Consider the following 17,579-nt stretch of genomic DNA (forward strand, 5'->3'; position numbering starts at 1 on the left):
AATATTGACAAGTAGCAGTTGGGATGCATGTGTGCGCCATCTCAATCCTCATTTTGCCCCAAACAGTAGCAGACTTGAGTGATCACTATCAAACACATCAACAAGTGACCACTCAATAAAGGGTTTAGGGTCCAAGTGTGCTTTCAACATAACAGAACATTGGTGAAGTATTGTCTTGTGTAAACAAGTCCGAGACTGCGTAATGTGGGCAGGTCTGTCTCACTGTCTGTAGGTTCTGTTACTACATTTGAATAGAGCGCAATCAGCGCAGCTGTTTCTCTGTGCATTACAATTCTCTCTAGGTGTTCCCATCCCGTGTTGGTGGGCATGATTGAAATCAAAACCCAATCCTCAAATGGATCTAGGAAAGTAATAGCTTCTGGAAATTTCACAAATCTCAGTTTTGGAAGACACTTACTTTGACCAAAATGATGCTATTTACACTTGGTAGTCACTTTAAAAGAACATGTGAATCAATGTTTCTGACTAATATCGATGCAACAGACCATTTTCAACCAGAGAAGTTGTTTTTGGACTTCAGCTGCCTTTTAAGTTAATCCCAGGTATTATAAATTAGTCATTTCAAAACCATGTATCTATCTCTGCTGCATCCCTAGTTGTAAATGATGTGGTTAACTGTATGGATAAAAGGCAACATTCTGCTGCTCTTTTCATTGACATGTCAAAGGCTTTCGATACTGTTGATCACTCACTGCTAATTCAGACGCTTTCCTCAATTGGCCGAGACCAGGCTGAATTTAACTGGTTGAAAAATGACCTGACAGATAGAACTCAATGTGTATCTATTGATGGTGTTTAATTAGGTTTCCTGGATGTTACAAAAGATATCCCGCAGGGGCTGATTCTGTGTCCTGCACTGTTTACATAAAAAATATTTACTTGTCTGTGAAACACTGTAGCCTGCACTTGTATGCCGATGATACTGTTATGTATACTATTGCCCCAATAGTTGACCAGGCTCTGTCTGAGCTGCAGTCTGCCTTTTTTGTATTACAGAAAAACTTTATTGACCTGGAATTAGTATTGAATACAGATAAAACTAAGTATATGTTGTTCTCTAGAGCGCATACAAATAAGCTTATGTACTTTGGATGGTGTCCATATTGATCATGTCCCTGCTTATCGATATCTGGGCATCTGCATAGATGAAAAGCTGTCTTTTAAAAAGCATATTGATGAGTTAGTAAAGACGCTGAGAATTAAAAATGGGCTTCTTCTATAGAAATAGGTCCTGCCTCTCGCTAAACTTAACTAAAGCTGTTAGATGCAGTTTATCACTGCATTCTCCAGCAGAAAGTTGGTTGGCCCTCTGATGTCACGTAGGTTGATACGTTGCTATTTTTTCCATTTGACAAAAAGTCCCACTGTACCTAAAATTCTTTACTTTAGACATACGAGTTACCGCCGCCGGTCTCAGGGATGGCTAACTCAGCTTATATTTGTTGAACGATCTTCAACATGTTCTTGAATGTGATGTTTGAGTGCCTCTCAGGCAATTCAGAAAGCTGATTGAGGACCTTATTGAGGACCTTATTACTGATGATTGTGACAAATGTTTTTCTTTCTACTTGCATTTTGTGGTCATATTAATGTGTATATTTTCTGTAATTCATGTAATTTAGGGCTCATCTGTAAAAGAGACCTTGGTCTCAGTATGACTCCCTGATAAAATACAGGTTAAATGAAATTAAAATAAATGTAGCCTACTAGCCAAGTGTTGTGAAATGTAGACTACACAAATAGAATAATATGTTTTAACATTTACTGTACATTAAGAAGGGGTGGTGGCTTACTGAACTGTTAGAGATAGACCAATGGTTTTAAAGTAATACAGAAAAATATTGGTATTTGAGTTGTGATTGGGGTATATTGACCGAAATATCAGGTGTTGTATTTTCCCTGTAACATTCACCAGAAAACCATTTCACAGCTACGAAAGGCTATTTCTTTAAATAAATGCCCCAGGATCCCTCATTGACCCTGACCCCAAGTTACACCCTTGGTTGACCTACATAACCCTTTAAATTCTAACCAAACATAATTTGCCCTGTGGCTGTAGTTGAGAGATCAATTTTAGCACTCCAAGATATCAAAATAAAATATTCTATTCAGCGCAATACTGTGCCTTATTTTGCGCAAGGAACACTTGACCATACTGACAGTGTAATGTTTTGACAATTATATGTTTATACACCTATTGTTTGTTTTTGTTTTTCGTACCTCCATGTACTGTGAGAAGAGATAATACATTTGGACAAACTTACAAAAACGTATTATATAGATCATACATAAACAATATATATATTTTTTTAGATATTAGGCTTATGTTCTACATGCAAGGTGAAAGGTCAGCCCGTTACTGTGAAAAACGGATTTACCGGTTCTGCACAACACAACACTCGCACCTTGGCCGATGGCCATAGAGAAGGAATTACTATCCTTGTAACTCAGTCAGCTCATCATTTCACAGCAAACGAGGAGGTGTAACTGGAGTGGCTGTTGAGTTGAATGGAGTTCAACAGACCCAAAGGTATTGTGATCTAAGCACTTTTAGTGACTTTTATAGATTTGATAGATGACCGACATATGTTTAAAGCTTTATGTGGTGTAATGGTCTCGTTCTTTAAGTATATTCCCTGGTAAAAGTAACAATCATTTCTCATTATCACCAACTGTATAATCTACTCCATTCTACTTTATGTGTACATTGGAAACATGTAGATATATGACATTTGAAGTGGTGCACTGTTGTGTAAAGCTCGACAAATATTTGTATTTTTTGGGGTCATGCAGGGGCGTGGTCAAAATAAACCTGAAGTAAAAGTCATGCAATTCTGTGCTGTTGTTGTCACTCAACATGCATAATTGCGTTATCTGTCAGTTATTCTACTTATAACATACAATGTATAGATAGTCAATTTGTTTTGTGCGTTATGGCTACAAATGTACTCTGAGGTGAATGCATCATTACATGGGATGGAGTACAGTGTGAGAAATAAGGAAGTGCATTAGATAATGTTTTATCCATAATATGAATAGACTTTTATGCCATTCACACATGAACAGTAGGCCTAAACATTTTTGACACTCTGGTTCTCGTTTTTGTATTGTATTTAATATTGTTTGCACTGCAAAAGCCTCCGTCTATAGGTGATTGGTACAATAGGATACAAGTCTAAGACAACTGAACAAATATTGTAACTCATGCAATACAATAAACATTGATTTGTGAATGGAAAATATAATTGTGTATTCATCTGTGCTGGCTTGTGTAGTTCCAGGGCCTGGAGATGGAGCGGGGGGAGAGGGTGGACGAGTGGTCCTGAGCCTGCTGGATCAGATCCAGCCTGGGAGGAGTGAATGGGTGCTTGCAGAGCATGGAGGGTTAGGAGGGCTGTCTGCAACAGACACCACTAACGCAGCCAAGACAGAGCCCAAAGACCCTCCAGGAGGACCTGGAAAGGTATGTCGGAGAGGGTTAGGTTCAGTGGGAGGGCTGGGGAGACAATGAAAGTAGGCCAAAAATGTTGTGATAAGGGGAGAATATAGTGCACGTTTATATTTATGGTTTAGTCAAAGACTCTACAAGGAAAGCAACAACGGGTCACTAGTGCATGCGTGCAGTAAGAAAGCAATAGTATATTTAACATCTATTTTTACCCCGTCATATCCATCTGTCAGTTGTAACAATTACAGTCTCTCTCTCTCCTTCAGGTTGCCCTGTACTCATTTGACAGCTCCCAGACAGTGAGGATGAGGACAAAGCCAAGAAGGAAAAGAAAAAGGAGAAGCTAAAGAAGAGGGAAAAGAAGGTAAGTCGCCTAAGTGGTTCCAGTTTTAACATTCCTTACTTGGAATCTATTGCTTACTAGAGCCTCTCAAATTTGGTAAAAGAGACCCGAACGTAAATGCAGTGTCATGTCAGTGTGCAGTTTCAGAACTGTACGCTCTATACTACTCGTTTAGGGTGTAGTCGCTCCACAGCTGAGGGTGGCGCTACAAAGTATTAACTTAAGGGGGCTGAATAATTTTGCACGCCCAATTTTTCAGTTTTTGATTTGTTAAAAAAGTTTGAAATATCCAATAAATGTCGTTCCACTTCATGATTGTGTCCCACTTGTTGTTGATTCTTCACAAAAAAAATACAGTTTTATATCTTTATGTTTGAAGCCTGAAATGTGGCAAAAGGTCGCAAAGTTCAAGGGGGCCGAATACTTTCGCAAGGCACTGTATCTACTGACATGTACTTTACTGGTGTCAATTATGCAATACCATCTTTGTTTTTCTTGTACACAGGATCCCAGTTCATCCTCCTCCTCCTCTGACAGCAGCTCTTCAGACAGTGAAGTAAGCTAGGCAAATCTCTTAACATGTGACCTAATGTTCATCAGCATCACATCAAGATCCGGGCTTGATTGAGCGTGTATTATGCAATGGAACAAATAGAAAAATCACAGAAGTGTGAACCCTGCCCATCTGGCAGTCCAGTCTAAAGCTGCCTGTTTGGAATGAGTCACTGAACAAACAGAGAGAGAGTACGTTTTGGTTGGATTGAGCCGTGCGTTTAGTCTTAGAAAAATATCTTGTTCATGCGAAGCCAAAAGGAGACTTGAATCCCCCAATGAAACCATTAAAGTGAAAGGAAGCCAAATTGCTTTATAGAGAGTGTTTTGACAAAGCTGGTATCTAACCTGAAACCAATCCAATGTTGCTTTAATCCTGGGAATACTCTTGTCAAGCGTATCCAAATGAGGTTCCTTGCCATGACACACAGCTTTATAAAGTGGATGTAATATCGTCTTACTACATTGGGCTGGGCAGTTTTTATTTGATAAAAATGTGACTAATGAAATTGTGTTATTTAATCTTACTCTTCACACTTTTAGATGTCTAATCATTTAGATTTGTCTTTCATACAAGGATAAAAATGTGAAACACATTTTTGGGAAATTTGTCTTGGGAAATGAGTGCACCTGTTTATTTGAATATGAAATCAGTTAATTTGTTAAGATTTGCTTTGATTATCGATGGCAGGTACTTTGACGCCACAATAGAAACTCAACCGCCAGCACTGTATGCTGGTCTGGAACAACGGCACTATGTTCTGTCGGCGTTAGTAAGCAGGAGAAACAGGTTTGCATGCTTGAGATATGTGGGGTTGAAAGACTAGCTGAAAGACTAAAAGCCACAATGAAACCCATACGGTAGGCATGCTGTGACCCTCGGGACCCAGATCTAAGATAGGCATAGGACACCCAGTCATAACCTGTGGAGCTGGTGCCCACATGATCAGGGATCAGAGAGGTCCCTTACCGCTCTTGTACTTACTCTCTGGAATATGCACCGATATGATCTGTCAAAACACTCAAACTAACAATTATGCATGAATAATAAAACGAGCATGGATACCCCTGGGCTGGTTGGAGAACCCATTCTTGTAGATGCTGACTTGTCATGCTTGTTTATTTCTGTTGAATGACCCTTTTTTTGTCACGGCAGGTCCTGGAATAAATCTGTGTTAACTACCCAATATGCCTTGAAAGGAAAGTACACCCAGTGATCTAAAAGGAGATGTAGCCAATGTTCCTGCAGGCACTTTTGTCCAACCTGTCAGGGTATTTTTTTGTTCTGATATGTTAACGTTAGGTGAAGGAGTCAAACTCGCTAGTGTAGTAACTTCTGTCTGCAGGAAGAGAAGAAGAAAAGAAGAAACTGGGGATTTTTTTTATACCTTTATTTTACTAGGCAAGTCAGTTAAGAACAAATTCTTATTTTCAATGACAGCCTAGGAACAGTGGGTTAACTGCCTGTTCAGGGGCAGAACGACAGATTTTGTACCTTGTCAGCTCAGGGATTTGAACTTGCAACCTTTTGGTTACTAGTCCAATGCTCTAACCACTAGGCTACACTGCCGCCCCAGTGATATCATAGTACACGGTGTAACCTTCATATCTGAGCCTGGTGAGTGACGCCTGTGTTTATTTTTGATTTATTTCACATTTTATTTAACTAGGCAAGACAGTTAAGAACAAATTCTTATTTTCAATGACGGTCTAGAGAACAGTGGGTTATCTGCCTTGTTCAGAGGCAGAACAACAGATTTTTACCTTGTCAGCTTGGGGATTCGAAGTCCAACGCTCTAACCACTAGGTTACCTGCCGCCCCATGTGTGTTGGTGATTGTGTACTGAAAGCTACGCACTGTAGTAAATGACTGTCTTTATACACAAATGACCCACCTTGTAACCAGTGGTGGAAAAAGTACTCAATTCTCATACTTGAGTAAAAGTCAAGATACCTTAACAGAAAATGACTCAAGTAAAAGTCACCCAGTAAAATACTACTTGAGTAAAAGTATTTGGTTTTAAATATACTTAAGTATTAAAAGTAAATGTAGTTGCTGAAATATACTTAAGTATCAAAAATAAAAGTATGAATATTTAAAAATGCCTTATTAAGCAAACCAGACGGCATAATCTTATTTATATATTTTATTTACGGATAGCCAGAGTCACACTCCAACAGTCAGACATCATTTAAAAACAAAGCATTTGTGTTTAGTGAGTCTGCTAGATCAGAGGCAGTAGGGATGACCAGGGATGTTATCTTGGTAAGTGCGTGAATTGGACCATTTTCCTGTCCTGCTAGCCATTCAAAATGTAACGAGTACTTTTGGGTGTCAGGGATAATGTATGGAGTGAAAAGTACATTGTTTTTAGGAATTTAGTAAAGTAAAAGTTGTCAAAAATATAAATAGTAAAGTAAAGTACAGACACCCCCAAAAACAACTTAAGTAGTACTTTAAAGTATTTTTTTTCTTTAAAGTATTTTCCTTACCTTTATCTTTTGCTTTTTCGTGCCATGGATCATCACTGCAGGCTTCGTGCCATGGATCATCACTGCAGGCTTCGTGCCATGGATCATCACTGCAGGCTTCGTGCCATGGATCATCACTGCAGGCTTCGTGCCATGGATCATCACTGCAGGCTTCGTACCATGGGTCAACACTGCAGGCTTCGTGCCATGGGTCATCACTGGAGGCTTTGTGCGTGGAGCAGGCACAGGACATACGAGGCTGGAGACACGCACTGGAGGCCGGGTGCATGGAGCTGGCACAGGATATACTGGGCCGTGAAGGCGCACTGGATGTCTAGAGCGTAGAGCTGGCACAACCCATCCTGGCTGGATGCTCACTTTTGCACGGCAAGTGCGAGGAGCTGGCACGGAGCGCACAGGGCTGTGAATGTGCACTGGAGACACAGTGCGTATCAACGCATAACATGGTGCCTGAACGGTCACACACTCCTGAAAGCGAGTGCGGGGAGTTGGCTCTGGTCTGAAACCTGGCTCCGCCAACTAACCTGTGTGCCCCCCCAAAAAATGTTTTGGGGCTGCCTCTCGTGCTTGCGTCGTGGTTGCGACCCCCAGAGTCGTCGTTGATGCTCCTTCGCTGCTTCCGCCTGCTTCCCCGGTAGGCTTTCGTATCTCTCCAATACTTCCTCCCAAGTCCAGGCTATTCTCTCCTCAACCTCCTCTGTAGACCAGGATGCCATCTCCTCCCAGGCACGCTGCTTGGTCCAGTTGAGGTGGGATCTTCTGTCACGTTCGTCGATGGAAGGAGTAGACAAAGGTGCAGCGTGGTAGGCGTACATTTTTCTTTTATTGATGACACCGAAAAAAAAATACACCATGAAACGCACAGTTCTGTAGGGCTGGAAAGCAACAGTACAAAAACAAGATCCCACAATCTAATGTAGGAAAAGGGGCTGCTTAAGTATGATCCCCAATCAGAGACAAAGATACACAGCTGCCTCTGATTGGGAACCATACTAGGCCAACAAAAAATAGAAACATAGATTTGCCCACCCAAGTCACACCCTGACCAAACCAAATAGAGAATAAAAAAGTCTCTCTAAGGTCAGGGCGTGACCGGTAGTGTATATACCCTATTCCATTCTGCCTCATTTTAGTTTATGCCACACCAACATTGCTCATCCTAATATTTATATATTCCTTAATTAAGTTTTACTTTTAGGTTGTGTATTTTGTGAATTGTTAGATATTACTGCACTGATGGAGCTAGAAACACAAACATTTCGCTACACCCACAATAACATCGGCTAAACGTGTATGTGACAAATAAAATGTGATTTCATTTAATTTAAATGTTAATCAAATGTATTTTGTGTGTTAAGAATTGTCACGTTAAAATACCTTACACATTTAGTAATGACAAATGCATTTGATACTAAGCATAGTAAAACATTTATTGATAAGAGTGGGGGGAAAAGGTGCCGTGCATTTATAAGCACACCAAAGGCGGCATTAACGATAAGTAGGAAAATAAAGACAACACTTCTTAAAACCCATTTCACACCATAACCTGTTGAATTTGAAAGATACATTTTGTTTCATTTTGATTTCAGCACAAATGAAAATGTGGCACATGGGATTGATGTTTCAGTGTTGTCTCAATGAAGAGTTCGCCGTTCGCCAAGCCACATGCGACATGCACGTGCAGTTACAAGCCTGCCAGAGTTTGCGGCAGGCAGAGGAGCAATATCCACCATCGTACTACGGATAAACTCTGAACTGGAATGGGAAACTAACTGAAGCTTGCTAGCTTTAGAAAACCTTGAGTAGATCTAGCTTGCTTCGTAGTATACCCCTTTGGTCAAATAGTTTCTTAGCCAACCCAGCTCATTTAACAATGAAGTACCTTACTGTGATTGTTTTCAATTAGAATGGTCAAAAATAAACAAAAATAGCTTCTTAGCAAAAAGCAATTTCTCAAGCAAGAATTCTGCTACGACTGTCTGGGAGTGGTCTGAGTGGGGAGGGGAAAACTGAACATTAGCTGTTATTGGCAAAAGGTTGGGAACTCTCTTTCTTATTGGTCTATTAACCCCCAGGTTTGTTAAACATACTTCCATGGTTGGTTTCATTGACTCTTCCCTTTAACTGCCCCTTATTGACCCATTTTTTAGCTACAACTTCCAATTATGTTGGAGAGGATCAGCTTGAGCAAAGTGAAGTGTAGAATCACTGATCTACAAATAGTATTCCCTGCCAAAATAATATGCTTTGTGCAATTAAGAAACCTAGAGGTATGCCTCCCCTGGCTTAGGCAATACACCCACCGACTGTCACGTCTTGGGGCCCTCAGATCCTCAAATGGTATACAGCTGAACCATTGAGAGTATCTTGACTGGCTGCATTCCTGCTTGTTATGGCAACTGCTTGGCATCCGACTGTAAGGCTCTACAGAGTGTAGAGTGTATGGCCCAGTACATCACTGGGGCCGAGCTCCCTGTCATCCAGGACCTCTAGATCTTTGTGGGCTACACTCGGCCTTGTCTCAGGGTAATAAGTTGGTGGTTTGAAGATATCCCTCTAGTGGTGTGAGGGCTGTGCTTTGGCAAAGTGGGTGGGGTTATATCCTGCCTGGTTGGCCCTGTCCGGGTGTATCGTCGGACAGGGCCACAGTGTCTCCCGAACCCCTCCTGTCTCAGCCTCCAGTAATTAGGCTGCAATAGTTTATGTGTCGGGGGGCTACGGTCAGTCTGTTATATCTGGAGTATTTCTCCTGTCTTATCCGGTGTCCTGTGTGAATTTAAGTATGCTCCCTCTAACTCTTTCTCTCTCTCTTCTCTCTGAGAACCTGAGCCCTAGGACCATGCCTCAGCCTCAACCATACCTGGCCTGATGACTCCTTGCTGTCCCCAGTCCACCTGGTTATGCTACTGCTCCAGTTTCAACTGTTCTGCCTGTGGCTATGGAATCCTGACCTGTTCACCGGACGTGCTACCTTGTCCCGGACCTGCTGTTTTGGACTCTACCGCACCTGCTGTCTCTAACTCTGAATGATCGGCGAAGCAAAGCCAACTGACATTTATTCCTGAGGTGCTGACCTGTTGCACCCTCTACAACCACTGTGATTATTATTATTTGACCCTGCTGGTCATCTATGAACATTTTGGCCATGTACTGTTATAATCTCCACCTGGCAGAGCCAGAAGAGGACTGGCCACCCCTCAGAGCCTGGTTCCTCTCTAGGTTTTCTTCCCAGGTTCCTACCTTTCTAGGGAGATTTTCCAAGCCACTGTGCTTCTACATTTGCATTGCTTGCTGTTTGGGGTTTTAGGCTGGGTTTCTGTATAGCACTTTATGACATTGGCTGATGTAAAAAGGGCTTTCTAAATACATTTGATTGACTGAAATTTGATTGATATACCAGGCGGTGTCAGAGGAAGGTACTCAAATTGTCAAAGACTTTAGCCATCCAAGTCATAGACTGTTCTCTCTGCTACCGCACAGCAAGCGGTACCAGAGTGCCAAGTCTGGGACCAAAAGGCTCCTTAACAGCTTCTACCCCCAAGCCATAAGACTGCTGAACAGTTCATCAAATGGCTACCCAAACTATTTACATTGACCCCCTTTTTTTTGCACTGACTCTCTTGCACTGGCTCTATGCACACTCACTAAATTCTACCCACACATTCACACATGCTACGCTGACACTCCCAACACACACATACACACACTACATATGCTCACATACACAAAACACACACACACGTGCATATTGATGCAACGCTCACACATAGACACACGTGCTGCTGCTACTCTGTTTATCTTCTATCCTGATTGTCTTTTATTTTAACCCTACCTGTACACATTGCCTAAATTACCTCAACTACCTCGTACCCCTGCACATGACTGGTACTCTTTGTAAATAGCATCGTTATTGTTATTTTACTGTGTTACTATTTTCCTTTTTTTATTTAGCTTTTTTTCCACTTTAACTCTGCATTGTTGGCAAAGGGGTCCTAAGTAAGCATCTCATGGGAAAGTCTACACCAATTGTATTCAGTGCATGTGACAAATAAAATGTGATTTGATTGGAGATTGCATCCCAGCCGGCCAGATGGCCTCCTCCCATCGCACTGCGCATACACGCTGACTTCGGTTGTATGGTGTTTACTGGTCCTGTTTTAGCAGACCAATATAGACATCTTCAGGTTTGGCTTTTTTATTTATTTCTGCATGCTCTGGCCAAACGCTACCTTATGTAGGCCCACGGACGTCACATCATTGGGCTCAAATCATGCGGTCAATAAGGTAGCATGGTCCATCATCCAGAAAGAAAAAAAAATATATACAGTGGGGCAAAAAAGTATTTAGTCAGCCACAAATTGTGCAAGTTCTCCCACTTAAAAAGATGAGAGAGGCCTGTAATTTTCATCATAGGTACACTTCAACTATGACAGACAAAATGAGGGGAAAAAAATCCAGAAATATCACGTTGTAGGATTTGTAATGAATTTATTTGCAAATTATGGTGGAAAATAAGTATTTGGTCAATAACAAAAGTTTATCTCAATACTTTGTTATATACCCTTTGTTGGCAATGACAGAGGTCAAACGTTTTCTGTAAGTCTTCACAAGGTTTTCACACACTGTTGCTGGTATTTTGGCCCATTCCTCCATGCAGATCTCCTCTAGAGCAGTGATGTTTTGGGGCTGTTGCTGGGCAACACGGACTTTCAACTCCCTCCAAAGATTTTTTATGGGGTTGAGATCTGGAGACTGGCTAGGCCACTCCAGGACCTTCAAATGCTTCTTACGAAGCCACACCTTCGTTGCCCGGGCGGTGTGTTTGGGATCATTGTCATGCTGAAAGACCCAGCCACATTTCATCTTCAATGCCCTTGCTGAAGGAAGGAGGTTTTCACTCAAAATCTCACGATACATGGCCCCATTCATTCTTTCCTTTACACGGATCAGTCGTCCTGGTCCCTTTACAGAAAAACAGCCCCAAAGCATGATGTTTCCACCCCCATGCTTCACAATAGGTATGGTGTTCTTTGGATGCAACTCAGCATTCTTTGTCCTCCAAACACGACGAGTTGAGTTTTTACCAAAAAGGTATATTTTGGTATCATCTGACCATATGACATTCTCCCAATCTTCTTCTGGATCATCCAAATGCTCTCTAGCAAACTTCAGACGGGCCTGGACATGTACTGGTTTAAGCAGGGGGACACGTCTGGCACTGCAGGATTTGAGTCCCTGGCGGCGTAGTGTGTTACTGATGGTAGGCTTTGTTACTTTGGTCCCAGCTCTCTGCAGGTCATTCACTAGGTCCCTCCGTGTGGTTCTGGGATTTTTGCCCACCGTTCTTGTGATCATTTTGACCCACAGGGTGAGACCTTGCGTGGAGCCCCAGATCGAGGGAGATTATCAGTGGTTCCTAATAATTGCTCCCACAGTTGATTTCTTCAAACCAAGCTGCTTACCTATTGCATATTCAGTCTTCCCAGCCTGGTGCAGGTCTACAATTTTGTTTCTGGTGTCCTTTGACAGCTCTTTGGTCTTGGCCATAGTGGAGTTTGGAGTGTGACTGTTTGAGGGTGTGGACAGGTGTCTTTTATACTGATAACAAGTTCAAACAGGTGCCATTAATACAGGTAACGAGTGAAGGACATAGGAGCCTCTTAAAGGAGTTACAAGTCTGTGAGAGCCATAAAACTTGCTTGTTTGTAGGTGACCAAATACTTATTTTCCACCATAATTTGCAAATAAATTCATTAAAAATCCCTACAATGTGATTTTCTTTCTCATTTTGTCTGTCATAGTTGAAGTGTACCTGGCTGACTAAATACTTTTTTTGCCCCACTGTATATATTCTCCATAAAATAAATGTTTGAATTTACAAAACTAGATTTCATTGGGAAGGCACATAATGCATTGTTATAAAAAGCCATTATCTTTGAATGTGAAAACCCATAATCCTACTCATTACTACACGTGCTTGACCACGTCACGTTTGTTTTGGCCAGTGTTCGCGGTCGGCCAGAGCTGGGCCCCGGAGGCAGCCCTGTTCCAGAACGAAAGCAATCACGTTTCCCCCGGTTCAAACTCTTCGGGACAGATAAGCGAACCCCCTCCGCGATTGCAGTCTCAGACCAATTTGCCTACGTAGCGGACGACACACTAGCCGAATAATTTAGTTTTAATCGTCATGCCAACGGACTAATGCTCCACCAGGTAAATTCCACACTGGCACTATAAAGGTGTCTCTTTCAAAACCGTTAAATCGTCCACCTATCACATAGTCCCTCCTCCATTAAAAACTCCTTTTCCATTTTTTTGCCTCCTGACCAACACGAACGTGTTTTGGTCACGTGGTTGCGGGGTGGGGTTAACAGGTAGGCGCGATGCATGAGTTTTTCCGTTTATAAAGTGCAACATTGCACTTGCTGGTTATCACTACTGCTGTGTGCTCTCAAGACAAGATGGATTTCGATTTGGCTTCAGGTAAATCTTGATTTCTTGAATCATAATTGCATTGAACTCTAAAATATTGTCTGAAATACAGAAACTACATTGTATGCATTTCTCAATTGATTTGTGTGTTATTAGTCTGTAATGCAGCCTAATATTTTCCTATTATTTGAGCTGATTGAATGCACTTCACACCTATTAAGCATTTATTTATTCCAAAGACTGCCTTAGTTGAGACTATGCTTACATTATTAATGGCAAATGGACAGGTGGAGTAGGCCTTATGTCCTTTCAGTTGAAGAACGCATAGTGCCACTGTCTATTTATTGCTATTGAGGATGGTAACCTATAATTTTAATGAAAAATGTTCTGGTTAGTTTATTAGGCTGTGATTGTTCATGTAATGTTAACTAAGCCTACATGTCCTGTCTCTTATTTTCCACAGCTGTATGTAAAGATGATCAGGTGAAAAAGGATGATGCTGCTGGCCAGGAACAGAATGCCCTATTTGGGTGGGGGAAGAAGAAGGACAAAGATGGGGATAAGGTAAGAAACATACTGTTGCCATTACCTAAACCAGTTGCTTGATGAGTGTGTCAATTGTATATTCAGCCATGAATGGCAATTTGTGTGCAATTTAATGTTGACAATCATACACACACTCCATGCAACGTATTCTGACTGTATGCCAACTTCCAGAGTGTGTCCAAGGACAAATCAAAGGACCATGACAAATCGAAGGACTGTAACAAATCAAAGGACCGTAAGGACCATGACAAATCAAAGGACCATAAGGAGGACAAAGACAAGTCTAAGAAACATGGTGACAAGAAGGACAAAGGTCACAAGAAGAAAGACAAGAAGCCCAAGGAGCATAAGGACAAAGATGATGGGTCATCATCTTCCTCTTCCAGCAGCGACGAGGTAGTGCACATTAGCCTTGATTTGTTATTTTTGTTGTGACTATTCCAAAGAATGTTAATATATGACTGCTATAGAATGGGGTCCAACCAGTCGTGTTGACAACCACTCCTTTGGTTCAAGGGTTACTTACTATCAAGATGGGTAAGGCCATAGAGGCTGTGCAGGTTATACTAGTTGTGGCAGTTTTTTTTATCATGTTAAACGCCCTAGTTATGTAGGTGTGGTTGTTGCCATTTACAACACTTGAGACTCAGAACTTTTACTGTCACACTATCAGCTAGTAAAACATCCTTTTAGAAACACATCTCCTTTTGCAGTCTGTATTCATGCTACCTCTTACTGTAATGGTTCTGTTGTCGCTAGGTATATTGGTAAGACCCATAACCTTGGCCGTGCCTTACTTCAATGTAAAAGAGGAAATGGACAAGAATGCTCTGAGTTACTAGGTGTGTCTGTGAAAACAGATCCGATAGGAGAGCCATAAAAAGGTGTTCCCTGCCCTACAGTCACATCAGGGCCTGGCTGCATATTTCACCCAAGACAAGAGTTTATTATTAGTACATGTAATGGTTCATACTGGCACTTTAATGTGGCACATAATCACCAGGGTTAGTTTTTATTAAATGTATGTCTTTTGTCATTTTAGGATGAAGGCAAGAAGAAGCATCACTGATTCTGGTGCTGTGAGGTGCTACTGCCAGTGAACTCTTACAATGTTTTGTACTGCAGTGTTGCCTGCATGATATTTACTCTGTACTGTTTCCTTGTTGATCCTGATCATGTTTTGATGTGCCAGACTGTAAAGTAGTGGTTTTACAACGGCACATTAAATAACACAACAACTAGGATATATGGTGGATTGTCAGACTTCTTTCCTGCCTAGTAAACAGTCTAATGTCCACCAGAAGGGGGAGGTGTTCTTCATTGAATGTTTATTTAATATATTGAATTCAATTGCTTTTAATTTTTTTTTTTATAACTTGTCCAGTTCAAAAGATTGAATTGCATTCACTTTTATTTTAACACAACTTATGGGGAAAGCTCAATGTTCTTAGTTTGAAATAAAAAGCATAAGGGTGCATATAGCCAAAGGTTTTCTCAACTGGGGATAGTGTTGGTAGTGGGACATGGGTACCGTGCATGTTACTTTAGTAAATACGTATTGTATTCCAACTACGCAGAGTTAAGATGGCAGTCCATTCCTTGACCTGAATGGACTTAGTGAGCAGGTGCACTGGCCTTGAGTAAATTCATTCTACAAAAAAATAACTAGGAAAAGCAACGCTGCACAAGACTGGGGTACACGAAATGCATGACATCGCTAAGCCAGGTAGTGTTTCCTTGAACACTGGCATCAATATTGAAGTGGACCTGAACTCTAACGTGGGTTGTCAGGAAAGAGGAATTAAAACATTTAACATACGGAACTTGTTCACATACTTAATCTTTTATACCGGGCGGAAAAAGAAAAATGGAGCGATTGCAAAATGTATCAATAAATAAATAGTGTGTGGATGCTGCTATTGCTGTACGATAATTTCTATCACACTAGGCTATATCCCTGTTGGGATGCAGAGGAGGGGAACTGAACAGATATACACCCTGTCTTTCTAGTTGATCTAGTAAACTTGTCAGCAGAACTAGATGGTCACTTTTCATTGATGTTTTCATGGTTTATGAAATGAAACAAATGTTATGGTGTATTGGCTTCTAAACTCAGCAAAAAAAGAAACGTCCTCTCACTGTCAACTGTTAATTTTCACCAAACTTAACATGTAAATATTTGTATGAACATAAGATTCAACAACTGAGACATAAACTGAACAGGTTTAACAGACATGTGACTAACAGAAATGGAATAATGTGTCCCTGAACCAAGGGGGAGTCAAAATGAAAAGAATCTGGTGTGGCCACCAGCTGCATTAAGTTCTGCTGTGCATCTCCTCATGGGCTGCACCAGATTAGCCCGTTCTTGCTGTGAGATGTTACCCCACTCTTCCAACAAAGCACCTACAAGTTCCTGAACATTTCTGGGGGAATGGACCTAGCCCTCACCTCTGATCCAACAGGTCCCAGACGTGCTCAAAGGGATTGAGATCCGGGCTCTTCGTTGGCCATGGCTGGTGGCATTGTCATGCTGGAGGGTCATGTCAGGATGAGCTTGCAGGAAGGGTACCACATAAGGGAGGGGATGTCTTCCCTGTAACGCACAGCGTTGATATTGCCTGCAACAACAACAAGCTCAGTCCGATGATGCTGTGACACACCGCTCCAGACCATTTCATTTTTATGTATTTATTTTTTTACGAGGCAAGTCAGTTAAGAACAAATTCTTATTTTCAATGACGGCCTAGGAACAGTGGGTTAACTGCCTGTTCAGGCGCAGAACAACAGATTTGTACCTTGTCAGCTCGGGGGTTTGAACTTGCAACCTTTCTGTTACTAGTCCAACGCTCTAACCACAAGGCTACCCTGCCGCCACCATGATGGACCCTCCACCTCCAAATCACTCCCACTCCAGAGTACAGGCCTCGGTGTAACACTCATTCCTTCGATGATAAACGCAAATCCGACCATCACCCCTGGTGAGACAAAACCGTGACTCATCAGTGAAGAGCACTTTTTGCCAGTCCTGTCTGGTCCATCGACGGTGGGTTTGTGCCCATAGGCAACGTTGTTGCCGGTGATGTCTGATGAGTACCTGCCTTACAACAAACCTACAAGCCCTCAGTCCAGCCTCTCTCAGCATATTGCGGACAGTCTGAGCACTGATGGAGGTATTGTGCGTTCCTGGTGTAACCCGGGCAGTTGTTGTTGTCATCCTGTACCTGTCCCACAGATGTGATGTTCGGATGTACCGATCCTGTGCAGGTGTTGTTACACGTGGTCTGCCACTGCGAGGACGATCAGCTGTCCGTCCTGTCTCCCTGTAGCGCTGTCTTAGGCGTCTCACAGTCTGGACATTGCAATTTATTGCCCTGGCCACATCTGCATTCCTCATGCCTCCTTGCAGTATGCCTAAGACACGTTCACACAGATGAGCAGGGACCCTGGGCATCTTTCTTTTGATGTTTTTCAGTCAGTAGAAAGGCCTCTTTAGTGTCCTCAGTTTTCATAACTGTGACCTTAACTGCCTACTGTCTGTAAGCTGTTAGTGTCTTAATGACCGTGCCACAGGTGCATGTTCATTAATTGTTTATGGTTCATTGAACAAGCATGGAAAACAGTGTTAAACCCTTTACAATGAACATCAGTGAAGTTATTTGGATTTTTACAAATTATCTTTGAAAGACAGGGTCCTGAAAAAGGGACGTTTCTTTTTTTGCTGAGTTTATATATATTTTTTTT

At 41.8% G+C, this 17,579-nt stretch overlaps 1 protein-coding gene and 2 long non-coding RNA genes across 3 annotated transcripts; all 3 read left to right on the plus strand.

Annotated features, from left to right (window-relative positions):
- The first annotated feature begins 2,477 nt into the window (after positions 1–2,477).
- Positions 2,478–5,721, plus strand: LOC135546202 (uncharacterized). Its single transcript, XR_010456553.1, has 4 exons — positions 2,478–2,551; positions 3,297–3,484; positions 3,736–3,833; positions 4,318–5,721. It is a non-coding gene; the product is annotated as an uncharacterized LOC135546202 (long non-coding RNA).
- A 5-nt stretch (positions 5,722–5,726) lies between these two features.
- On the plus strand, positions 5,727–10,926 carry LOC135546201 (uncharacterized). The gene is made up of 2 exons (XR_010456552.1): positions 5,727–5,982; positions 6,899–10,926. It is a non-coding gene; the product is annotated as an uncharacterized LOC135546201 (long non-coding RNA).
- A 2,283-nt stretch (positions 10,927–13,209) lies between these two features.
- On the plus strand, positions 13,210–15,310 carry LOC135546203 (putative uncharacterized protein DDB_G0292636). Its single transcript, XM_064974433.1, has 4 exons — positions 13,210–13,340; positions 13,753–13,853; positions 14,007–14,231; positions 14,878–15,310. The coding sequence occupies exons 1-4, from the start codon at positions 13,319–13,321 to the stop codon at positions 14,902–14,904; spliced, it is 375 nt and encodes a 124-aa protein (XP_064830505.1). The 5' UTR covers positions 13,210–13,318; the 3' UTR covers positions 14,905–15,310.
- Positions 15,311–17,579: the final 2,269 nt, after the last annotated feature.

This window comes from Oncorhynchus masou, chromosome 9, assembly GCF_036934945.1.
Source record: "Oncorhynchus masou masou isolate Uvic2021 chromosome 9, UVic_Omas_1.1, whole genome shotgun sequence".
NCBI classification, from domain to species: domain Eukaryota; kingdom Metazoa; phylum Chordata; class Actinopteri; order Salmoniformes; family Salmonidae; genus Oncorhynchus; species Oncorhynchus masou.